At 36.7% G+C, this 27,724-nt stretch overlaps 1 protein-coding gene across 1 annotated transcript; it reads left to right on the top strand.

Annotated features, from left to right (window-relative positions):
• Positions 1 to 18,579: 18,579 nt before the first annotated feature.
• LOC104890906 (putative calcium-transporting ATPase 13, plasma membrane-type) lies at positions 18,580 to 22,055 on the top strand. Its single transcript, XM_057394326.1, is given in 2 exon segments — positions 18,580 to 20,877; positions 20,879 to 22,055. Coding segments are annotated over 2 exon segments (3,039 nt in total). The 5' UTR covers positions 18,580 to 18,741; the 3' UTR covers positions 21,782 to 22,055.
• Positions 22,056 to 27,724: the final 5,669 nt, after the last annotated feature.

Here is a 27,724-nt window from a genome sequence, read left to right as displayed (position 1 = left end):
TAAGTCCTCTAATTTTGTTCCGTAGCTTGAGAGTGACACGTGTTGGTGTCGACTTGGAGTTGCATGTAGAGTGAACTATTGTCAACATCAACCTAAGTTTGAGTGTGGGATGACTTTTTGTCAACGTCAACCTGAGTTTGAGTTTTGTTTGGGTATATTCGAATGAGGGCTGACAAAAGCTTGAATCTCAGTCGAATATGTTTAAGTGTATCTGAACAGTCGGCACAGGTTTGATGTGCTTGTTGACTAATTGCAGAGAGAATTATAAGAGAATTTTATGAGCTCTTGAGAATAATGATTTTTCCGTCCCCTCAACTGAGAGATGTGAGGTCTATTTATAGGGAATGGAGATCCCTTCATGGACTTGGTAGTTTATGGGTTTGGGCCCGTTTATGACTTGAAAGTCTTTTTACCTTTGTCATTTGACCATCTTATTCGGTCTAGTAATATGGGTTAGCCCAAATATATGTTATTTAAGTGGGCTAAATTAATTAAATTGGGCTAATCATAATTATTTTAGCGCAATAATAATTAATTCATTAAAATTGTAAAACATTAATAAATTTTTAGTGTCTACAAACACAACCTCGTCAAACTTTTGATGCCATTGCTTTGGTGCGTGTTTCAGCCCATACACAGATCTAATCAACTTGCATACTTTATGTTGTTGACCTTTCACGACAAACACTTTCGGTTGTCGCATGTAAACCTCTTCTTCTAGTTGTCCATTCAAGAACGTCGTCATAAGATTATGCATAACCGCAAGAGCTATTAATAGCTACCTTATGGTGGAGATTCTAGCAACGGGTGCATATGCATCGAAATAATCAATACCCAATTATTGTGAGAAACCTCATCCCACTAGACAGGCTTTGAACATATCAATAGTTCCATCGACTTTCATTTTCTTTTTGAAAATCCATTTACACTCAATTCGTTTACACGTAGGAGGTAAATTAGCCAGAACCCAAGTTTGATGGAATCCATCTCATCATCAATTGCCTCTTTCGAAAAAGTGGCATCTTGAGACCTCATTGCCTCACTAAACGTTAAAGGATCCTCTTCCACATTAAATATATATGGAAAATTATTCACCATTGAACTCCTTGATCCTTCAACTAAATATACATGAAAATATGGGCCCAAATATTCCTCTTTTCTCATCCTTTTACTTCTCCTAGGTTGCGATGATGTTCGATGTAACATTCTCATCAAGAGTTTGTTCATCAACTTCTTGATCAATGTTGGTTTAATCAATTTCTTGAACATTGTTATTAGGAGTAATATCTTTTGGTCTAGGAATTAATGAATATCTATTTTCATCAAAAATTGCATTTCTTGACTCCATAATAGTGTGAATTGACCAGGCGTCATTTTGTTCTATTACATAGAACCTATAGGATTTGCTATGAAGAGCATACCTTATAAAGATGCACTCAACTCCCCTTTCACCCAACCTTTTACGTTTGGGTTCTAACACTTTTACAATTGCCCTACATCCCCAAACTTTGAGATAACTCAAGTTTGGTTTTCTTTTATACCAAAGTTCATATGGGGTAACCTTGTTCTTTTTCATTGGAACTCGGTTTAAAATATGACAAGCCGTTAAAATAGCTTCTCCGCAAAAACCATCATTTAAACCCGAATAGGATAACATAGAATTTACCATTGTTTACAAAGTTCTATTCTTTCTTTCAGCTATACCATTTTGTTGTGGTGTATAAGGTGCAGTTTTTTTTCATGTATAATGCCCGTAGATTGAAAATAACTTGGTCATAGAATTCACCACCTTTATCGGTTCTAAACCGTTTAACTTTGGCATTTAGCTGCAGTTCAACTTTATTGTTATAGATCTTGAATTTATCAAGTGCTTCATCCTTAGTAAACAACAAGTATACATAACAAAATTGAGAATACTCATCAATAAAAGTTATCATGTATTTCTTGTTCCCTAAAGAAGGAGTGCTATGGAAATCACATAAATCATTATGTACCAAATCAAGAAATGAAGTATCCTTTTCCACATTATTTGAAAAAAATTTTCTAGTTATTTTGTTAACATGCATTTTTTACACTTCTCTATACTTGGATCAAAAGAGGAAATCAAATCATGCTTACACATAGAACATAACTTTTTATGGATAACATGACCAAGTCTGCTATGCCACGGAGAAAATTGTTATTAACAACAAACATAGCATCTTTCAAAGTATTAGAGTTACTAAGTTTAAACATGCCATTGCAAAGATAACCAAGTCCTACAATTATACCACCCTTAGATAATATGAACTTATCCGCTTCAAACACCATTTTAAAGCCTAATCGATTCAAGGTAGCATCGGAGAATAAATTTCTCCCAAGTTCTGGATCATATAATACATCTCTTAAAGCAAGAGGCTTTCCAGAACTAAAAACTAATTCTACTTGTCCTATACCTAGAACCTTATCCATAGAAACATTTCCCATGTAAAGAACTTCTCCATTTTCAACCTCTGTGAAGGTCTTGAATAAAGACCGCTCCTTGCATACATGTCTTGGTGCTCTTGAATCGATCCACCATGAACAATCATCCTATACACAAAAGTTTTAGAAATCATACACACAAAAATCAGATTTTAATTAATTAAGTGAAATTTGTGTACACATACCTTGTTTGGCATGGGTTTGGCTAGATTCGCCATTTCCACCATTATTTTTGTTCATTTTCTTCTTCCAAGGGATGCAATCCTTCTTGAAGTGATCAAGCTTTCCACATTTCCAACAACCTCATTGAGAACCTCCACCCAACTTAGGCTTCTTCCCATTGTTGCCTTTGGTAAAATTGTCAGCCCTCTTCTTTGGATTATAAGACTCCTTTGATTTACCATCCTCCCCCATGTTAACGGTGGAAGAATCAGGATTGACATCCTTTTTTCCATCTTGGGCCCGATGCCCTCTTCAATATGAAGATGAGCACCCAAATGTTCAACATTCATATCATCTTTCTTATATTTAAGTGAATTTCTAATATCCTTCCAATTAGGTGGTAATTTGTCAATTATAGAGGAAACAACGAAGGTCTCATCCATTATAATGTTGTGTTGCTTAAAATTGCCTAAGATTCTTTGAATTTCATGGAATTGCTCCATCAATGGCCTAGAGTATAGCATTTTAAAAGCATTGAAATCACTAACAAAGAATTTCTTACTAGAAGCATCTTCGGCCATGTATTTAATTTCTACTTCATCCCAAAGAATCTTAGTGGATTCAAAAATTGATAAATGTCAAACAAAGCATCGGACATACCGTTAAGGATGTGATCACAACATATGTAGTCATCGTTCTCCCATTTGTTTCTCTTCCTAATTGCTTCAACAATTTCGTTTTCCACTTCCTTGGAATTGGGAGTGCTAGGACATATGCCGCACTTAACGAAGTGAGAAGGACATGCATCTTATTTTGCCGTCTTCTAAAGCCAACATATTCAAACTTGTCAAGTTTGTGAAAATTTGCAGACATTTCACGAATTGAGGTCATCTTGTAAGTATATTACTTTTGGATTATTGGGAGTGCTAGGACATATGCCGCACTTAACGAAGTGAGAAGGACATGCATCTTATTTTGCCGTCTTCTAAAGCCAACATATTCAAACTTGTCAAGTTTGTGAAAATTTGCAGACATTTCACGAATTGAGGTCATCTTGTAAGTATATTACTTTTGGATTATTGGGGAAATTGTACGAAAATAACAAAGGTCACAAGATGAACAATCTTCTAGGCGTGATTCACTTTCCTAAAAGTAATATTCAGACCCTATTTGTATAACACAGGTTTCATGAAATTCATCTTCGAGATACAAAGAAGAAAATAATATTAGTCACGCTAACTATGAACACTATCATAACAATTATCTTCTAGAGTTATACTTTTTTCTCTCTCTTTCTAAGCTTGTGAAGGTGCATGATAAGTGTTTAACTATAGTGCGCTACGATGCTCAACAGGGAGGAAGAAGAAGGCTACGAGGCCGATAAATAGCTAGCCAGCATCGGGAAAAGATGGAGAAGCGTCCCAGACTAGAGCGGAACAAGGAGATGCAGTAAGTAGTGAGAAAACTAATGGAACGAGTAACCAAAGAAAACTTAGAAATTGAAGCTTTGAGGGATTCTACTTCAAAGGAGAAGGACAAAGTGATGAGTGGAGGTGGTGTTAATGATGCTGCAGAACAATGGAAGATATTCACAAGTCAAAGTAGGTACTCCGATAAAGGTATGGGGATAAAATTCTTAGCTCTTGTGATATTGGAGGGTTGTCCTACTGCTAGATTAGAGCGATTAGAGGTGGAAAAAGTGAATAATATTTGGACCAATTCCTTGATTGTTTACATTGTGGGGGTAAAATCCTACTTTATCTGTGCGTAAATCGTTCATTAAAGCTCAATGGCACTTTAAAGAGGAGCCTACCATTTTTAAGCATGAAGAAGTCATTAAGCTGCAGAATAGGGAGGTCAGGGACTCAATCCTTTAATCAGGTCCTTATCTCTTTTATGGGAAACCAATGATTGTGAAACAATGGTCTTCCATTTTTAACTTTCATAAAGAAGTTTTAAAAGTGGTTCCAATTTGGGTTAGGTTCCCCAATCTTCCTCTGAACTATTAGAGTGAAAACTCACTAAGTAGAATTGGGAGCTTATTGGGTGTTCCTCTCTTTGCAGATGAGTGCACCTCCAAGACCTTGAGAGTCTCTTATGCAAGAATTCTTATTGAGATGGATGTGACAAACGAATTGTTAAAGGAAGTAAAACACTAGTAGAATAATTGTTTATTGCTGCGGTGATATTGTTGCGGTTTTACTCATACGCGGCAATATATCACGTAAAAAGAAAAGACAAAATATAAAATAACCATCTTGCTGCAATTTTGGCCGAAAACCGCAGTAATATGATTTTTAGCGAAATTTTTTTGACTATTTGACCTAACATATTGCTGCGGTTTCTAACAAAAACCGCAGCAATATATCAAAATAATATTAAAAAATATTATTTGAATCTATTCTTGCGGTTCCTTCTAAAACCGTAACAATAGGGTCATTAGGGTTTAATAAAATGGGCTTCGTTTCCTTCCTCCTCATTTCTCACTTTCACTTTCACTTTAACACTCCTCACACTCACGCCTATCTCTCCTCACCATCTCTTCACCTAATAACAACCTCCCTTCATCACGCCATCCATCAGCCTTCCTCAATCTCTCCTCACCATCTCTCCTCACCATCAGCCTTCATTTTTCGTCGCCATCAACAAATCCACCGGCATCATTCATTCTTCGTCGCCATCAACAAATCCACCGGCCATCAACACTTGCTCGTTCTTCGTCGCCATCAACAATCGCTCGTTCTTCGTCGCCATAAACAAATCCACCAGCCTCCTCGTCGTTCACGTACCAGCGCCATCAGCAAGAAACGGATTTTCACTTCCGATTCGGTTCGTTCGTCGAAATCCGGAAGTAAAATTGTTCCTCTTTTTCTTCGATTCCCCTCGTTTTCTTCTTCGGTTGGCAAGGATGAATCGTTCAGATCTGGTGGAGTGGTGGTTGATGCGAGCGACTGTTGCGAATGGACTGACGACCGGAGATCTGTTTTTTCGTTTTTTTTTTGCGTTTTTTTTTCGTTTTCTTTTTGTTTTCCCTTTTTTTAGATATGTTTGTAGATATTTGTTTTAGGATTTTTTTTCAGTTTCTTATTTTTTGTAATATATATTTTATTTATTATACATTGTGTTATTTTAGTTTTGTTCATCTTGAAAACAATTTTTGGTATGGTGTATATTTGGTATACATTGTGTTGCTTTAGTTGTGTTCATCTTGAAGTTATTGTTACGTTTTTTTATCTTCTTGAATGATTCAGTGATGTTTGCATTTTTTACATAAGAAATTTGTGTTTGAAATTGCTATTGCAATTATTTGAGAAATTTGTTGTGTTTTATTTTTTTCAGCATTTTTATTTTTAAATTTGATGACAAAATGCGGAAAAAAATAATATTTGTACTAGTACCTATTGCTGTGGTTTTCCCCTAAAACCGCAGTAATATGCTTTATAAATATGATATAAATTAAATATATTGCTGCGGTTTTACCCAGAAACCACAGCAATATATTAATTACCTACTGTTGCCCCCTTAGTTGCTGCGCGGCCAAAACCGCCGTAATAGACCACTTTATGACCGCAACAATAAGCATTTTATTCTACTAGTGAAAATTGCATATCCAAATGGAAACATTTTTGCATAGGAAGTTGTATATGATTGGGTGCCTGGATATCGTAAGAAACGCTAGAATATTGGGCATAACTGTGAGAAGCCGAATCTAAGCAATAAGAAGGTATTTCAAAATGGGTGCATAGACCAATTGGGGATATAACTACAATTATAGAGGTTCCAAATTCTGGTGATCCCATCTTGCTAGTAGATCATAGGCTTCCTAGTGATCTTGTCATGGTGGTAGATCTAAGTTCTGACCCAATAGTTACTCCAGTGGCTACACCAGTAGGGCAGCACCAAAAAGACCAGGAAGTGGAAGAAGTATGGAAAGTTGTCACTATGAAATCAAAAGATAAGGGCAAACAAATAGCTTTTTGGAATGCAAAAGTGGTGAATTATGCAGTTCAAAGTGGGAGCAAAGACTCAGGTGGACTTAGGGCGCTAAGGGGCCAAACCCTTATTTGTCCTAATGATAATCTCAACTTGGAATGTGAGAGGGATGAATGATCCTTTTAAAATAAAAGAAATTTACAATTTCTTGAAGTAGGAGAAGGTGGTTGTGTGTGCTCTTTTAGAAACTAAAGTAAGGAGTCACAATGCTCAAAAAGGTGCAAAAGAAGTTTGAGCTTTGTTGGGATTGGTGTTATAATTACTCTTTTTCTCCTAGAGGAAGAATCTGGACTGGATGGAAGCCAAGGTTGATGTAGTTACAAATCGTTCAGCAATCAGAACAGATATAGCTTGTAAGGTTAGCAATTATGAAGGTACAATAGAGTTTTTGTTACTTGCAGTATATGAATTGCATACCATAGGTGATAGGAAAGGAATGTGTAAGGAGTTTTTAGAAGTGATAGATGTTGTTAATAATCCATTCATGATTATGACTTCAATGCAGTCTTACACTCCAGTGACAAGATTAATGGCAATCTAATCAGTGAAGCCGAGACTCAGGATTTTGAGAATTTCATGGTGGAAGCCAATGTGATGGAAGCTCATACAGCGGGGTTTTCTACTCTTGGAATAATAGAGGTGAAGGTCATGATAAGATTGCAAGTAGAATTGACAAGGCTTTGGTGAACCAAGCTTTGATAGAAAGGTATAATGAAGTTGTAGTTACTTATATGTCCAATGGTGTCTCTGACCATAGTCCTCTTGTCTTTAATATGTTGCCTGAAATAGTGAAAGGTGGAAGACCTTTTAATTATGAATATCTTGTGTGGGCATGAGAGATTTGAAGAAATTGTCCAAGAAGCTTGGACAAGTGTTGATGACAGGTTTAAATTGAAGAGTGTGTGGCTTAAGCTTTAAAAAGTTAAGCATGCATTAAACTCTTGCATGCTGACCATATGCATCAGGCACATTGTAAAATGGAGGAGCTTAGGAGGAAGCTAGCCAGTATCCAAGTCCTTCCTGATATTAAGACTAATGAAAGTTTGCAGCAGCAGGAAAGGGACTACAGGAAGAAGCTTAGGTACTGTCAAAGGTGGATGAGAGCATTCTCAAGCAGAAATCAAGAATTACCTGGTTGTCTCAAGGTGATTCTAACTCAAAATTTTTCTTTGCTGCTGTTAAGGTTAGGAAGGCAAGGAATAAGATAAACCTTATACAGAATGTAAAGGGTGATACCTTATCCAAGCCTGGAGATATTCAGGAGGAGATTGTTGGTTTCTATAAAGGTCTCTTGGGATCTAGGGCTAGGGAACTGCCTAGTATTGATCTGTGAACTATGAGAGCTGGGAAAAGACTGAGTAGAAAAGCCTGTGACTCTCTCATAAAAACTGTTACAAGGGAAGAAATAGATGCAGCATTACAAAGTATTGATGATGTAAAAACTCTTGGACTACATGGCTTTAATTCAGTATTTTTCAAGAAGTTATGGGGATTTATAAAAGAAGACATCTACCTGGTAGCAATGGAATTTTTTCAAACATCATTTCTTCATTGGCCAGTGAACACAACGGCTATAACCTTGATTCCAAAGAAAGAAAATGCTATTCAAGCAAAAGATTACAAACCAATAGCTTGTTGTCCAGTCTTGTATAAAATTAGTTCAAAAATTTTAACACATAGACTACACTTGGTGATTAATGAGATAGTGAATCTTGCTCAATCTGGATTTATACCTGGAAGACACATTGCATATAACATACTACTAGCAACAGAGCTCATTAAAGGTTACAATAGGCAGCATATGTCTCCTAGATGCCTCATTAAGGTAAATATAAAAAAGGCATATGACTCAGTTGAACATATATTTCTTGAATAAATGTTACATGAGTTGGGATTCCCTGAGAAGTACATTAAGTGGACGATGGCCTGTGTGAGAAGTGTTAGTTACTCCATATTGCTAAATGGTTTGCCAGCTGCACCTTTTCAAGCAAAGAGAGGGGTGAGGCAGGGGGATCCCCTTTCTTGTTTGCTCTTAGCATGGAATATCTGAGTAGATGCTTAGAAGATCTACATCTGAACCCAGACTTAACTTTAACCCCAAGTGTGAAAAGTTAAAGCTTAATCACATGATGTTTGTTGATGATATGCTATTATTTGGTAGAGCATATGCTAGTTCAATCTCTAAAATAATGGCAGCATTCCATAAACTTTCACATGCCTCAGGGATAGAAGTTAGTGTGGATAAAAAGCTGCATTTACTTCGTTGGGATAACAGAGGAAGAAAAAAGCTATTTGGCTGAACTTATGATGAGTGAGATTTATCTCACTCTTAGGGTAGTTTTTTTAGGCTATTTTATATGTTTTATGTAGCATTTTAGTTTCCCTCCTCTCTAATTTCACCTCTTTATCTATCTAATTCTCTCCTAGTATGTGTATGTGTATTTGCATCCCCCTCCCCCATTTTTCTATTTGATCTTTGGTGTGTAGGAGTTCAAGCTCTTACAAGTTTAGAGGGGAACAAAGAAAGGGAAGCAAAGAGGAAGAAGCTCGCCCGGGAAGCTGAAACACCGCCCGAGCAAAGCAGCCCGTCCGAGCTCAAGAGGGCTCGCCCGATTGAGCGCCCGCCCGGGCTATGTGGTAGCCCGCCCGGGCTCATTAGTCCCAAAACTTTCTCTTCCTCTGTGAAAAATGGCGCACGTCCGAGAAGGTAGCCCGGGCCTGACTACCCTGCACCGCCCGGGCCTGACTACCCTGCACCGCCCGGGCTCATTTCGCCCGCCCGGGCCCTTTGTCTCGCGCCGGGCGCCTGACCGTTGGGTTATTTTTCGAGTTTCTTTTGTTTTACGACGGCGTAATTGAGAGAGGTATAAATACTCTCTCCCCCTTTTTAGGAGGGGATCCAGATTTTTAGAACCCTAATCTTGCTTATTAGTGGAGGAGAGAGAAAACTTGGCTCAAGAGGTGTAATTTGGAGATTGGAAATCAATGAAAAAGTGACAATTTCTTTGAACTTTCTTGTTTCCTTAGTAATCCTCTCAATCCTTTCTTTCTTTCTCATTGTTTTTATGCATTTCTACTTTGTTAGCTTCATATTTTCATAGTTTAATCTTCATGTTTAATTATTAATATAGATTAGACTCTTCTTTTCCTCTTTGTTTCTTCTTGTTTATTTATTAGATTGTTTTAAATTATTGATTTTTGTTGAATTTTTACTATTTTTAGATTGGTGATTTATTGCTATTTTCTCCATGATTAGAATGTCTAGTAGTGTAATGGATAGTGAGTAGTTAATCAACTAGGATTGGGAGTAGCCCAATCATTGTTTCCATCCTATTTGCATGAGTAGAGTTTATTGGGTTGGTTATGCTTGAGATTTGTGTAATTTCAATTTTTGGTGTGATTGGTGACTAAGTTGATGTGAGCTCCATCACCTTTTGATCCTTGTTGCCCATTTAAAGGTTTACTTTTATGTGGATGACCTTCATGATTGATTGATTTATTGTTGCACATCACTTGTTGATTGGTATAAACTTGGGTTTGGCTTCATTCCTAACTTGGCCTAGTTAGGTGATAACGCCTCGAAACATAGGTTTTGTTGCCATAATTAGGACTTTAAACTCCCTAACAACGATTTTAGAGGTGTTTAGGTCTGCTTATTCCCTTTGCATATTCCCAATACATGTTAACCCTCTTATCTTTATTTGGTTTTGGATGTGAACTTGTGATTGTGGGATTCCCATTCCTAGTGTTTTTCCTAATTTGATTCCAATAGTATTAAACACTTAGTTCAACACAAACTTGACCATTTCTTCGATTTAGCTTACTCTTAGCGATTCTATCTTAGTGAGACCCTCCGATCCTTGTGGTTCGACCCTTGCTTACCACTTAAGTAGTTTAGGTGGATAGTTAGGTTATTATTTGACATTAGGAAAATTAGTAACGACCTAGTTTTTCCTACGTTCAACTTACTAGCATGGCAATAGGCCAGCTTCCTTTTAAGTTCCTTGGGGTTCCTCTGTCCTATGAGCTTCAATCAGTGTAAGCCTCTTGTGGAGAAGATCACTGAAAGAGCTCAAGGATGGATGGCTCATATGTTATCTCATATGCTAGCAGGCTACAACTCAGAATATCCATATTGAACCGTGTGCAGAATTATTGGGCCCACATCTTCCCTCTCTCTAAGAAAATTATTAAGGTAGTGGAGAGTGTATGTAGGAAATTTCTATAGACTGGAGCTATATTGCCTTCGAAGAAAGCTCTTGTAGCCTGGGAGAGTTTGTACAAGAATAAAACTGCAGGATGCTGGAACTTGGCATACATGAAACTTTGGAACCAAGCTGCCAATATGAAATTGTTGTGGACCATTTGTTTCAAAAGAGATAAGCTCTGGATACAATGGATACATACTTACTATATGAAGAGGCAGACCCTTGACACAGTTTTTGTAACAAGCAACACCTCTTGGATACTTAAAAAAATTCTGGCTGCAAAATCTCAAGTCCAAAATCAAGGGGGGATGGCAGGCTATATTGGTTAATGGTAATTTCAATATTCACAAAGCCTATTGTTTGATGAAGGAGGATTATGATAGAGTTCCTTGGAGAAGGATAATATGGATAACAAAGCTTCCCCTAAAAGTGTTTTTATCCTATGGCTCACTGCTTATCATAGGTTGGCAACTACAGATAGGCTTCTGAAATGGAATGTTCACTGTAATCCTATTTGTAGCCTGCATGGAGTTATAGACAAATCAATTGAGCATCTGTTTTTGAGTGTAGCTATGCAGCTACAATTTGGAGTAAGTTGCTCAGTTTCCTACAGATTAACAGAAGCTGGCAGTGATTTGCTAGTGAACTGAGGCATGCTTGTAAGAAGGCTCACAGTAAGTCTATGAAAGCCAAGCTTTATGTCATGTTGTTTACTGAAGTTGTAATTTTCAGAGTTGTTGCTAGGTGTAAGGATGAAGACAGATATATGTTGTTTGTGTAGGTTGGCTAACTAGTTTGTGGTTTTCCTGCCCTCTTCAGCTTGTTGTTGGAAGAGTTATGGGTTTCCTTTAGCTTGTAATGATCTCTCACCAATTTTTTTGATTTTCAATAATTTTGAATTGCCAAAAAAAACTGTGAACACTATCAATTGCAAATGAGTTTGTGAGATTTGTAAATGATGAACAATTTCAAGTTTGATCTTGAGAGATTTGTGTTTCAATATGTGAGAGAGAGTTTTTCAATATGTTCTCCATCATATGAGTTCCCTCATATTTATATTAATGTTATAATCCTTCAGAAAAATCAAATTGAAATAAAACAATGCTTCGAGTTAACCGTCAGACAACACACAAAAATACGCGTCACAGGCGCACGTCGTGAGGTGCGATTGTACTTGCGATTGCAAAGGTCACGGGGTGCGACATTTTTCTGACTACTTAGCCAAATTGCAGGTTTGCTCGTCCACCAGATCGTCGGGTGCGAGCAGAGGGTGTGAGCCTGCGAGCTGTGATGTCCACCAGGTCGCAGGGTGCGAGCCTCCTTGTGGGCTGCGACCCTTGGCTGTTTCTACACCCAAGCAATCATGCAATGTCATGACTTCACCTCTACATATTATATGATAATTATCATGTATTGTCGAATTTACGACAACATAACCAAGTAGTTCGAATAACGACATCATGGATTATGGCTATCTTCAGTTCACCTTATTTTTGCTTTTTTCAGATCTAATCAGATCAGATTAGATCAGATCAGAAAAAATGAGTTCATATCAGATCATGCTTATATTTAAAAACTCATTATTACGATTAAATATCTTTCATTACATATTAGTAAAAATTATAATAATTGAATATTAATAAAGTACTCATTGAGACGAATCAAACAAGACCCCACATGACTATATTTTTTCTTATATATTGAGAAAAATATAAAATATTCTCTCTAATTGTGAATAATGTCAAGATTCTGAGTGAGAAAGATAAAAAAAATACAAAGGGAGTATTATTATTTACTAGTATATTTGTTCAAAAGCATTATTATTGTTGTTGTTGTACTTATTGATTATTAATATTGATAATTATTATTAATCTTGTTGTTATCATTATAAATGTCATTGTTATCATTATTTTACGTTATTTTGTTGTTACTAAATAATAGAAAATTAAAAATCATGTGTTAAGAACATAAGTTGATGCAAAAATAAGAAATATATAAATTATAATTGTAACAGCCCGCTCTTCCGAGCTGCTAGCGAAACACACTCAGCATCCATAACCAATAATTAACCCTTAATTAAATTACTTCGCAGCGGAAAATATCCTTAAATACACAAATATCTCGACTAATATTCCCAAATATTATATATACAAAGGAATATAAATAACTATTCTCAAACCAACTATCTAAAATACAAGCTTAATCCTTAAGCCACTATGACACTCTTGCTCCACTTCGAATTCCGAGCTCTAAATATCAAACCTGCAAATTCAGGGGAAAAATACAAAATAAACACAATTCCAAAATGAGTGGAAAACTCGTAACCTTTACTTCAGCCCGTTATAAACATTTTATTTCTCAAATCATTTTCATCTCGTTACACCGCTGGCATAGTTCAGTCTCTTAAACAAATCAGTGGCAAGTACAGACTTTGGACAAAACAAACGCTGCCTCCAAGATTCGTTATGAAGCCCAGCAATAATACTACCCCCAAGGTTCGTTATGGAGTGTAGCCGACCGTATCAGGTCAAAAGAGTAACCATCCTCCACCCATACTTTGCCTACTTTCTATTTTCAGTTCATAAACTAAGCCAGCAAAACAGTTGCGTATTCATAAGCAATCAATGACATTCATCATCACATTCATATCTATGGCCATAGTACGAACTTAAGTATCAAAAACAGAATAAAGATCCATACACACATGGGCATGAGTAAATAATTTTACTGAACATAAAAGTTACCTGAAACGCAATCCAGTTCCAACAATATAACCTCCTTCAATAATCTTCATCTCCAAATTCATCTTCTAATAATCACCTCATAACAATAACAATAATCAACAACTATTTCAACTATATACTAAAACCATAACCAATTCCAATTTACAAGTTATCCACCTTTAATACTCTAATTCCATAATCCTTAAGTCATAGTCATATATCTAAATTACATAACTAAACTAACTTAACTTAGCTTACTGCAACTTAAAAGAAATAGCATTCTTATGTATGCTAATCCTAAACTAATTTCCAAAACAATGATTCTAAACTAAAACTAATTCAACAACACAACCACAAACAACAGCAACTACAAAACCAACCACCACCACACGATTTATCAAACCCATTAAAAATAAACCACCAACAATCCTTCCAACAACTAAACAACAACAAACCACAACAACTTGGCTTAATTTACAACTAGAAAATCAGAAACAAAAAGGGAAAGGTATATTATACCTCTGCTCTATTGAGTAGGGACGCAGAGAACTTTGGCGGTTTGCGGGGGTTCGTGGTGCGGCGAGGGTCCGTCAACGGTGAACAGACGATGTGACGCAAAGCAGCACCAAGCACAAACAACAACAACACAACGACGACGGAGAGAGGAGAACAGGGGAGAGAAAAGAGTGCTATAGCAACCACGAACAACAACACAACACAACACGCGAGGGAGATGAACAGGGCTGCGAGCGAGTCTCCGGCGAGCTGAAAATGGCGGACGGAGGCGCGCACGAAAAGAGCTTCGCGAGCAGCGCCGGCGAACAAGAGAAAGAGGGGGTCTAGTTCGCCGGGGTTTCGTGGGGAGGAGAGAGTGAATGTGGGGTTTAGGGTTTTCGGGACTTTGGGGGTTTTGAAAAGATAAGTGAGGGTTTGGGTTCTAATCAACCGACAAGGAAAGATTGGGTTTAGGGTTTACTTTCCACATAAGGTATAGAGATAAGAATTAGAAGAACCACTTGATTTTCTATTTGGAACAAATATCACTCAACTAGAATTCAAAATGCATAATAATAATAACTTCATAAAATTAAGTAAATAAATATTTTGCAACACAATAAATAAAAATTTATACTTCGCAATTTCAATAAAATTTGAAAATTCGAAACATAATTAACTTAATAATTATAATTAACTTTTAAATAAATACTCTTAAAAACAGGGCTATTACAATAATAGCTCAAATTCATGACAACGAAACTACTAAGTTCGGATTACATTTCAAAATAAGCTAAGTGCGAGATATAAATTAAAAATTTAGATTCGGTATACCTCTTCCTACCGAATTCCAAATCTCTCTAGCTATTTGAAGTTGCACACTATTTATTTCTTTCTTGCACAAGTCATAGTTGTTTGTATATCTTATTTTATTTTATATGAAAAAAAAGAGTTGAGTCTGTCAACTTCTCAAGTGTGAAACATCTTCTTTAAGGAAAAGTGTGAAACATTGTATAAGTGTTCTTATAAATTAATGACTTGGGTTATATAATTTTTTTTTAGTAATTGTTATTATTATTATGATTATAATATTGTTGTTGTTCTTATAACAATGATAATAATAATAATTACTATTAATAATAAAAGTTGTGTAAAAGTTGTAATAGAAATAAAATGATAATAATAGTAATACTATAAATAAAATTTTATAATGTATTGCATAACAATGAATTACAAAGTAATAATATAATAGCAATAATATATTTTATAAAAGATAAGATCTTGTAAATCAAATCAGATCAAATCAAATCAGATGACAAAAAATAAATTCAGATCAGATCAGATAAATTCAGATCAGAAAGTTTCAGGTGAACTAAACATAGCCTAAATCACCATTGTACTCTAAATTTCCAACCAGCTCTCCGATTTGAAGTAGTCTTTCTTTCGTATCTTTTAAGTCCATCTACTTCAATTTTCAATATAATCCATAAATTGTCCCAGTGTCTCCTCTTGTTTTTCGGAAGTCTTTTTTAACCATTTTTGTATCGTTGAAGACTTGAAGTGGTCTACTATTGTGTATGTCATTTAGCACGTTAGAGAAATATCACAGCAACAACCTCCTGTTATTAGTCTTGTGAGATTTATTAGTCTTCTAAGCAATGTCAGAACTATTAGTATTATTATCATTTATGGTATTTCGTATAAATAATGTTCAGTAACTTGACTAGCGTTTACTACATATCGTCAATGAAGATTAATAATAGTAGTGCTAGAACAAGTAACAAGTAACAACGTCATGGCCCCGTCAAAAAAAAAAAAAAACAACGTCATGGCAAATAGCTCATCTAATTGAGGTCACCCAGACCACAGAAAGATAATGTCATCAAACAATCGGAGTTGTGGAAACGACAATTATGCAGAAAATTATAGTAGTGCGTTGTACGTACTACGTACTACTTGAAGGATGTAGGTTGTGAGTTGTGAATTCTGATATTTGGATAAATAGGATGATAGGAATTAGAAATGGTATTGGCGCTGTTCGGCTAGAAATGAAATTGTAAATCTATGCTATTAGATGTTTGGTTCAAGCTATATAATAGAATGGGAATGATAAACATTACCATCAAGAAATGAATTTTGTTACTTGAGGGGGAAGGGAAGCTAATATTCTAGAAGATTACATTACCAGTAGTGGTAACACATTGAGGAATAAGGAGAGGTTGAACCAAACAAGAAGAAAGGTAGTAGGTAATTGATTACATTTCTTAAATCTAAAAAAGTTGAACCAAACATGCTTTAAGAAGGAAGTAGAATGACAAATTGGATAGCTAATGTGAGACACTTTGCTTTTTTGTACATCAATACTTATAATAAACCGCAACTTCTCTCGATTCTTCCAAGCGATAAATTAGTTGTATCTAGAGATAGTAATGGGTCCTGGACCCGACCCAGACCCGCTAGGACCTGACCCATCTATAAGGATCTGGTTCCAAAAAATTTAGATCCAACGGGTCTCGAAGAGCATGAGTCGGATCTGGGTCCAAGTCCACATATGCTAGACCCAAACCTGGCCCGCAAACCATCTACATATTACACATTTTTTTTACCTAAGTTTTAAGGTTTTATAAGTTGTGATTTTGTGAGCTCGTTAGGGTTGCAACTCCATTTAAGACTTGTAAATTTGTAAGTTGTAACATTTTAAGATTTTATGAGTTAATTTTAAAATTTTGTTTAGATAATGTTTTAAGCATGGATGCAAGACCTATATGTATTAGGGCGACATTTTTTTATTACATATATTTAAAAATGTGATGAAAACTTAAAACTAAGAAGGACACAGTTAGGACCCATGGATCCGCTAGCCCCAATGGATCTAGGTCTTGGTCTTAAAAATCTAGACTCAATAGATCTGGGACGGGTTTGGATCCGTAGAAAATAAATGGGTTTGGGGCCCTTGTCCAATTAGAAAAAGATGTAGGATTGTTGTAGAGGAAAAAGTCTAGAGGTGGGCATGGGCTGGGTTGGGCTGGGCTTGTTCACGGGCTCGCCCCGCGAGCTTGAGAAAATGGCGGGCTGGCCCGGGCCCATGAGTGGCGGGCTGGGCTGGGCTTGAAATTTCAAAAATTTGTGTCGGGCTCGTGCTTCCAGCGAGCCTGACCCATGTTTTATGTTGTTTTTTTGTATTTTTGATAGTTTTAGGGTAAAAAACAAAGGAAATGAGCGTTCGGCCCACGGGCCGGCCCACGCGGACTCGTGCCGGTGCGGGCCGGAAATAAAATTTCTTGACCATGACAGGACCGCGGTCCACGTAGCGATATTGTGCCAGACCGGGCCTCGAGCGGGCTCGTGCCTGGCTGGACCAACACACATGCCGTCCCGGCCCATGCCCACCTCGTGTCCAACTACTAAAGCATGGACTCCCTTTTTAAGGTCGTCTTACAATTTGTATTGTACTCGAAACAAATAAGAAAAAGCATGAAGATTAATTGTTAATCAAAGTATTTGTTAGGCCCCTCTATTGGTTAAGTTACAAAATGACGATAGGAGAGACTTGGAAGTTGGAATCCCTTTGTCAAATTGTAAATTGAAGAAAAGTGTGTAAAATCTAAAAAACCACGATATTGAGAAAAGCAAAAACAAAAAGTTAGCTTTTGGAAAAGTGTGTAAAATCTTAAAAACCACGATCTAGAGAAAAGCAAAACCAAAAAGTTAGCTTTTGCAAATACAAAGAGATTAACAAATTTTGATACTTTGGATATAGTGGATTATTTTGAAATTTTGTAGAAGTAAAAGGATAGTTTTGAAACAAAATATGCAAAATTGAACTATTTAATCCAATCCAAAGAATTTAAAGTGCAATTACTATTCTGTATTTCTTTTCCTATTTTATTAAGAAAAAAAGGTGATATCAAGTTACCTCATACATAGTGAGAAACTGCTCAAAAAAACAGTAAATACTTCACCACAAACATCATAAAAAGTACTCCCTCCGTCCCAAAATATAGTTCCCATTTCCATTTTAGGTGTCCCAAAATATAGTTCCCATTTCCATATTTAGTTCCACATTTTTCCGTAATTTGTCTAGAAAAATCGTGTCCCATCATTTATTTGCTTCTTGAATTTTTTTTTTCCTTTATTTATTCAACCAAAATGTTACAATTAATGTTCTTTCACCAATTATTCTCCACTATCTCTCATAAAATCATCTTTTCCCATACAACATTTATTTAAATAAACAAAAAATCTTTACTATCCCTCTTATATTCTACTTGCATAAATTACCGTGAAAAAGGCGAAATGGGAACTATATTTTGAGACGGAGAGAGTAGTTACTAAAGGTAAGACCTCCCACCTTTCACCCACATAAGTGGGGATTTCAAATTTTTCATCACCCCAACTTACAACTTACAACTTACAAGGACAATACTTGTTTTGAACCAGTAAATTCCCTATCATAAGAATAAAAAATCATATTTACTGAGAAGATAAAAAGGAAATAAGATTGAAACTACAGTGAAGCTTCAGTTGCTCGTCAAAGTCTACATGGCTCTCTACCCCTCCAAAAAAATACGTTTACATTCAGCTAGCTATATAAACTGATGTCTAGTTTATATTTACAACAAATCTTCCTCTACCAAAACAAACCTGAAGAAAATAAACCTTCTTCCTTATCCCTTTTTCATTCATAAATCATAGCCATGGATTTACACCAACGTAAACATGCTACCCACTTTGAAAATGACCTGCCTTCGCTTATTAAACCTCAAAAGCGCTGGAGTTTGGCATGCAAATCAGTTTACTTCATCGTTACATTAACTAAAAAGGTACTTCTTAACAACGCTCAGCTCAGTCAAAGGGCTGTTGTCCGCTCTCCTTCCTATGTCGTTCTCGACATTGATTCTCATACTTCGGAGAACACGACGCCTTTTTCGTGTTCTATCGACCAAAAAACACTCACTTCCATGACGCGAGAAAGGGACCTCGAGTCTCTTTTACAACTTGGTGGTGTAAAGCGTCTTGCTTTTACACTAGGAACTAACAATGCACTTGGTGTAAGTAGCAACAACACTTCTGATCTTTTGCACCGAAAGAATGTATTTGGGTCTAATTATTATAAAAAACCACCTGAAAAAAGCTTTTTAAGTTTTATTATTGCAGCCATGAATGACACCACAATTATCATACTCTTCTTTTGTGCATGCCTTTCCCTAGGGTTTGGCATGAAGCAGCATGGCCCTAAAGAGGGGTGGTATGATGGCGGAAGCATCATCATTGCTATTTTTCTTGTTGTCTCTGTGTCTGCAATCAGCAACATCAAGCAAAGCCGACAGTTTAAAAAGCTCTCGGATGTTAGTAGTGACATACAAGTAGAAGTGTTGAGAGATAACCGTCGCCAACAAGTATCCATCTTTGAAGTTGTCGTGGGTGATATCATATTTCTGAAGATAGGAGATCAGATTCCAGCTGATGGATTGTTCTTGGATGGTTACTCCCTAAAAGTGGATGAGTCAAGCATGACAGGAGAAAGTGATCACGTCGAAGTAAATGACAACAGTAACCCTTTCTTGTTCTCTGGAACAAAGGTCACAGATGGTTACGGGAGGATGCTTGTTACTTCAGTAGGGATGAACACTGCATGGGGCGAGATGATGGGATGCATAAGCCGAGAATTGGATGAAGAGACTCCATTACAGATGCGGCTCAACAATCTCACCTCATACATTGGTAAGGTAGGTCTTCTTGTTGCATCACTAGTTCTCCTTGTGTTGTTCATTCGTTACTTTACTGGACATACTAAAGATGAATATGGGAATCGAGAATACAACGGAAAGAAAACAAAAACAAATGATGTTATGAATGCAATTATAAACATGATTTCTACAGCAGTTACCATTATAGTTGTAGCCATTCCTGAAGGTCTCCCGTTAGCTGTGACTTTAACTCTTGCATATTCCATGAAGAAGATGATGGCAGACAATGCTATGGTGAGGAAACTCTCTGCTTGCGAGACTATGGGATCAGCCACAATCATATGCACCGATAAAACTGGTACCCTCACTCTTAACCAAATGAGTGTCACTGAATTCTGGCAGGGAAAAGAACTTGTTCGAAAACCCTTCGATTTATCAAAGAATGTTAATGAGTTGCTCCATCAAGCCATTGGCTTGAACACAACAGGAAGTGTGTGTCAATTACCTTCTGAATCAATGCCTGAGATATCTGGAAGTCCCACTGAGAAGGCAATTCTAAAATGGGCTGTTTGTGATTTGGGGATAGAGATGGACAAGCTAAACAAAAGCTTTGAGGTTGTGAAAGTTGAGGCATTTAATTCAGAGAAAAAGCGAAGCGGTGTTATGGCCAGGACGACGACTGACAAGAGAGTGCAAGTGCATTGGAAGGGAGCAGCTGAGATGATTCTAGCCATGTGTTCGAATTATTATGATGAAAGAGGGAAGATTTTGAGGTTGGAGGAAGAAGATCAGAAATATATCAAGGAAGTAATTCAAAAAATGGCAGGTAAAAGCCTAAGATGCATCGCTTTTGCTCACAAAGCAGGAGAAGATGATGAAGTGATGCAGGAGCTCGATGAAAGTGGGCTCACCTTGCTGGGCATAGTTGGAATAAAGGACCCATGTCGACCTGGAGTTCGAGAAGCAGTAGAATCATGCAAGAAAGCAGGAGTTGGTGTCATAATGATCACCGGGGATAACATTTTTACTGCAAAAGCCATTGCTACAGAATGTGGGATTCTCCAACCATATGATCAATTACACGAAGAAGCTGTGATAGAAGGCATAGTGTTCAGAAATTATTTACCAGAACAAAGAATGGAAAAAACTCGATCACATTCGAGTAATGGCAAGATCATCTCCACTTGACAAGCTCCTAATGGTCCAGTGCCTGAAGAAGAAAGGCCATGTAGTGGCTGTGACAGGTGATGGTACAAATGACGCTCCTGCCCTGAAAGAAGCCGATATTGGCTTGTCAATGGGTATCCAGGGTACAGAAGTTGCAAAAGAGAGCTCTGATATAGTCATCCTAGATGACAACTTTGCTTCTGTTGTCACCGTCTTAAGGTGGGGTCGATGTGTGTATAACAACATCCAGAAGTTCATTCAGTTCCAGCTCACTGTAAATGTGGCTGCGCTCTTCATCAACTTTGTCGCAGCAGTTTCTTCCGGAAATGTTCCCTTAACGGCTGTCCAACTGTTGTGGGTAAACTTAATAATGGACACCTTGGGAGCATTAGCTTTGGCCACTGAAGAGCCAACTACTGATCTCATGAAAAAACCACCAGTAGGAAGAACAGAGAAACTCATAACCAAAGTCATGTGGCGAAACCTCATAGCACAGGCATTTTATCAAATGGCCGTCTTACTTACCCTACAGTTTAAAGGCGAGTCAATCTTTGGAGTAGGGGAGAAAGTGAAGGACACCCTCATCTTCAACTGTTTTGTGTTCTGCCAAGTATTCAACGAATTCAACGCAAGAAAGCTGGAAAAGAAGAACGTATTTGAAGGTATTCTTAAAAACAGGTTGTTTCTGGGAATAGTTGGAATGACTATTATTCTTCAAGTGGTGATGATAGAGTTTCTCAAAAAATTTGCTGGTACTGAGAGGTTGAACTGGGGTCAGTGGAGTGCATGTATAGCAATTGCTGCAATCAGTTGGCCCATCGGTTGGCTCGTAAAATGTATTCCAATTTCCAGCATACAGAATCCCTTGGCCCGCAGATAAAAGTCCTGCTGTGGAAAAAATAAGCATCAGTCTGACAGTCTCAGTCAACTCATGATGGTAAAAGTCTTTCTTTGTAGAAGTTGGAATCATTATTTATACAGGTACCTTTCAATCAGATAGATGAGATTACTAAGATTAGTACTGCTACTTATTTTATGCTTTAAAAAATAGTGGTCCTTAGTCAATAATGTCATATTTCTTTAAACTTGCAAGCGAAAAACCACTCGAGCATCAGACGGAAGCCGGATATATGTAATTAATATGTAGACATCTAGATGACCTTGGTGACAATGACGGTTATGCACCCTAACGCAACGAAAAAGCAACCTCGTTCTTGTTTGTTGTTTCACTCAGGTCTCAGTTGTTATTTTTAATCTAGGTTCCGATAGACCGAAAAATTACTAATGTTTAGCTACAAGGAACAGAGAGAGGAATGTACTTCACCAATAGCAAGTCCATCCACACTGAATAAGGTTGAAGGAAAGAGATTATAAAGTGAAATAAACATAAACTTAGCAATAATTTGACGAGAATCCTACTGCCTAGATGTTCAGACAGAGCCACATTAATCAAAAAAAGATAAATACAAAAGGAAGTCACATTCACTAAATACATATGAACATACTCAGCTTTACAATTGAGGGTATGGTACACCAATACAGGATGTGAAGCCAAGACTTCCTGTACAGCTGCACCATATATCTCAACCTAAACACTAAGCCGCATCAGTAAAGATAAGAGAGCTTAAAACTCAATCAAGCCTAGGCCGTGAGCACCAAAAGAAGTCCATAGGGCCGTAAGATTAACGTTCTACCATACTTCATATCCCATTACGTCCAAAAGCCAATAAATTTGACTAGAAAAATTCTCTTACCATTGAAGCTTGAAAACCCATTTTCTCAGCTACTACTACCCCAAATGACTTACCCCAAAGTTCAATTCAAACCATTGGTCAGTTGGTCGTTCTGTACTTGTAGATCACATATTCTCTCACAAAGTGAACTAAAGCAAAGAGATCATATCAGAACACTGATAGTCCATATCACCAAAACCAGCATAAATAAAGGATTGGAACAACAAATCCATGTCAAGAGTAAACTTGCCAAATTCAACAGATGGTGCAACTTACAGCAGACATTTTGTGACGCAAACTGTTCAGCCCCTGAACTTAGAAGCGTAAAATGGAGCCCCCTCCTAGTTCCTACCACTGCCACTTTCAAGACTCTTGTACATAGCAGCTAACTCTGAGATAAAAGAATGCATCACCATGAATTCAGTTCTAGGTACTTAAAAACATGATAGATGCAAGCTGTCCAAGTTATACAGCAACCATCCAGTAAGCAAGCTGTCATAATACAATCCATGAATCTGCTTCAAAAAGTTATCTCCCACATAACTTTTTGCACAGTTTTAATGCATCAGAGAAGACGTGTTTGGCATATTTTTCCATAAAGAGAAAGTTAAAGAGGACTAAGTCACTTTAAGGTCACTATGAAGGATCCAATTATTATTAGACACTAGCACAGAAAGCTCCATCTAGACATAATAATTTTATAATCTTTTGCAGGTTCAACAAAACATTCGCAACCCCAGAATTGAGTAAGCATATTCTACTTTGACTGGTTCAATAACAGATTTTCATATTGTGCCACACCATCAACTAGAGATTGCAGACTGGTTGCATTTCATACGTGTGTGATCAATGAGAGAACCGGATATCCACTCCAAGGCACGGAAACTACGCTTTCCTATTAGTTTAATTTCGCCCCTCTAGGATCACCGGGTTACCACGAAATAACTAATGAGATACAATGGAGAGAAACAATCCACTTAGATGATCTTCTAAGTGAATCAACAAGAACTTATGTCTTTGTGTTTGTGAAGAACACTCAAGAGAAGGTTGCAAGGTTTCTCTTAAGCAAAGCAAGAAGTATTTGAGAGTATAGAAAATCTGATTTTTCTTCTAACCCCTCACTCATAGGAATCCCAAGGTTTATATAGGAAGAAATAAACCTTTCATTGACTAGAGAGGTTAATAACATAACCCCCATCTTAATCACATTGACCAGAGAGGTTAATCACATAACCCCCATCTTAATCACTCATCAAAGGTCTTCAATCTACTGATTAAAGGACCTTAAAAGTCATTAAAATGATCAACAAAGCATCACAACGGATATAAAACCGTCGAGGCAATTTTTCGCATTCCAAGGCAGAAGACGTGTCGCGACTCGCGAAGAAGCTCGCGAGTCGCGAGGCGCTGGTCGCGACCCGCGACGCCTGTCGCGACTCGCGACGGGCCACTGGTCGCGACTCGCGACGGTTGTCGCGACTCGCGGCAGTCTTCTGTCTCCCTTGGTTTATCAATGCGTTTTGCCACTTGATGCACTCTAGCCTTTTGCATACTAGACCTCCTCCTCTTCTAGTACATACCCATATGAGTTTCAAACCCATTACCCTATAAATGTTCCAACAAGTATCACTGTATTCTGTAAATTGTAGTACTTTGGCAAACGGGATTCTGGTGCGTCATATTGAAACATTTTGGCTCATGCGACTTGAGATTGCAAATGTATCAGCATGGACTGATAACATAGTGGATAAACCAAGCTACTCACTAGGAATTAGGCAAAGCATATACAGACACCTACGAGTTAGACATGAAGCCCCCAACATCATGAATATCAAGAGTCCTAACAGGCCACATAGCGTGCTTCTTTTAAAACCCGTGTAGACGTGTAGTCAATAGTTACAATGACTCTTGTTGAGTAACAAAAAGGCTTACTAACAATTTTGCAAATTTAATAACAAACTTATTTATCTGGTTTCTTAAGTCCTGGCTTCTAGTTGTAAATTGTAACCATGATTTACCTTTTAGCTTAAGAAACCTGTCTGCAAACTCAAAGCAATGTACAACAGCAGATTCATGCAAAATTTCAATTTGTAAACTATTTGTTTATCTGCACTCTGCAGGTTCTTCACATCTTATTACTGCTTAGCCAGCCGTATGAAAGCTTATGACTTATAATTATTGACTTTGAGATAAAATTACCAAGTTATCCATGGCTTGTGAAACAGAAATCAACGTCAGCAGGATCCTTAAAAAGAACACATGAAGGCATCCCATTAAAGGCGCCCATCCTCATAGCACTATGTAAAACAAGAAACACGTAAATTTCAAAAGCTCAAGCATTCAATTATTAAAACAATCAATCCTCAGTCTTTCTCAATAGAAGATTCGTGTTTTCATTATTGACTAAAGCCATGTAAACAATCCTTTCCTATGCAATGCACTTCAGTGACTCACTCTGACTCCTCTAGCAAAGACTTATATTAGACTATTAGATTCATAATTAAGTTCAACTAAAGAGTTTCTTTTTCCTTAATTTTTGAAAGACTGCTATTCCATTTGTAGGTTGTACAATTGAAAATTATCAACCCCTCGGAAGACCGTGGAGAGTATCCGACACGAGTATGGCTTGATTTTCGCCCCAACCTAGTGGCACAAGGACTAAAAATATATACTATTTGGTAGTCTACCCCCTGAATTAGTGATTTTTTCCTATCATAGCCTCATAGGGCAATTAGAGAAAGGGTAAAAAGTCAATATATTATTGAACCTAAAAATCATATTTTCATTTTATTACTTTTAGAAAATAGAACTGAACAAATGAGAGTACACACCAGTTAATAAACCCTACATATCAAAGTGCATCCCCTCAAAGTTCTTCCTACTTTTCACATTCATCCGTTTCCCAAAGTTCTTCCTACTTTCCACAATCAACCGTTACTTAAAGTCCTCGATTTTTGTTGCTACCTTTATAATGTGTTTGGTTGGGTGTAAAGCCTTTTCAAGGAAAAGTGGTTTTCCCATTTTCCTTTGTTTGATAAGTAAAGTGAAAAACAGCTTTCCAATTGGTGGAAAATAGTTTTTCAAATGGTGGAAAATAGTTTTTCAAATGGTGGAAAATATTTTTCTTCTCAAAGGAAGAAGAAAACACATTTTCTTCCTCATTCTTCTTCTTCCTCCCATCCATCCTCTCCCATTCCGTTATATAATTCATTTTCTCCTTAACTTTTCAAGCAAGGAACCAAACAATGTAAAACTAAACCACAATTCCCTTGAAAAATATTTCAATGAAAATCATATTCCATTTAAAATGTTTTCCGTCCAAACGAAGCCCTAGTGGAAAGAACTTTGTAGAACATAGGGATTACTCCCTATGCTCGTAAAACATTGTCACTACAATTCTGCTATGGGGATTAGGTATCATTTGGGGTTTGAAATTAAACTACTCCCTCCATCCTAGAATACTCTTTATACTTTTTATTTTTATCTATTTTGGAATATGACCCACTATTATTATCATTCTACCTTTTAACTATTGGCCCACACGCTCCCTCCTCCAAATAAAATAATATCTCTTATTACCTACCAACTCTAACCATGACCACATTATCTCTCCTTAAAATAAAATAATACTACTTTTACTAACTTATAACTCCTATCACAAATAAAATAATATCTCTTATTACCTACCAACTCTAACCATAACCACATTATCTCTCCTTAAAATAAAATAATACTACTTTTACTAACTTATAACTCCTATCACATCTACTTTTCAATAAAATAACAATTGATAACCAAACAACTTATCGTCTAAAACTACGTGGGTTGATAAGTGTCAAGAATATTTTGGGACGGAAGGCGTATTTAACTTTGATTGTGTACTTGTTACCCAGATCATCTTTAATTTTAACAAAATTTACTAATGTACAATAACAAAATTAACAATCAAACCAGGCGTATTTCCTACGAGCAAACTTTTCCTCATACTCAAGTCAGCAATGTGGAACTCTTAATTTCCTAGAATTCTTCCAACAAATATGACCTTTAATCATCTTCTAAAATACAAGAGCATTGCCTGACATATTCACCTCTTCATATCAACCATTACATAAACTCCATAATTTCTTTTAAATTCCCACAAGGCCACAATATATGGGATTTGACATGACCTATTTTATAATTAAGCATCACTAAAGACTCCCATAAATAATGTTTACTTTTATTATTTTCTTTTTACTAGTGATTTATGGTGGATTTTTTTGGTTGTCACAAAAAAAAAAAAAATTAAAATGCCACTTTTCCCCTCACAATTCACATATGTGAATGTGACCCATTTCTGGACCCCTTCTCCCAGACCCATAGGTGAAAAAGATGTAAGATTCCCAAGACAAACAAATCCAGAAAAAACACATAATTGAATAATCCAAAGAGTTCAAATTTGTAACAAATTTAAAAGAAAAAGAAAGAACAATCTAACCTTTTGTATTTCGACTATTTGAAAATTTTAAGGAATTTCATAATTCCACCACAATTTACCTGCAAATGTTTAGAAATTAGAATAACCCAAAAACAAAATCTTTGTCAAGAGAGGAAAAAAAAAAAAGAGAATTCTAGAGAAAATAAGACACTTTTTATTTTTAAGATGATGGATTTTTGCGAATCTGTACTGGACTTAAAATGAGACTAAAGATTTAGATTTAACCAGGCCCAAGTCAGAAATTTGATTCTTGGGCTTTGGTTGCTCTTAAGCCTGCAAAAAAAAGTTGAAATGAGTTTTGGAGGAAGGGATGATTATTGGGCTTTTCCTGGCCCGTAACTAGCTTCAACCAGCCTATTATAATGGGTTATGTTTGCATCTTGCAAGTGTTATTCTTGCGAGTTTTTTTGTCTTTTCAAGAAACTAGATTTAATAATTTTGTTGCTGGTAATATTTGGAATTAACATAATAATTCATTAAAGTGTGACTAATTTTATATTAAACAACCCGTTCAAAAGAAATTATATTAAACTAGTTTTTCTATCATGCTAGTTGATTAAGGAATGAGAAGAAATTAGACGAAAGATATAGGATTTGGTTACTTAATCAAAAG

The sequence above is a fragment of the Beta vulgaris genome, chromosome 4 (genome assembly GCF_026745355.1).
Source record: "Beta vulgaris subsp. vulgaris cultivar EL10 chromosome 4, EL10.2, whole genome shotgun sequence".
Lineage (NCBI taxonomy): Eukaryota > Viridiplantae > Streptophyta > Magnoliopsida > Caryophyllales > Amaranthaceae > Beta > Beta vulgaris.
Note: the sequence above shows the minus strand (reverse complement) of the source record. Positions and strands in the feature narration are given on the sequence as shown.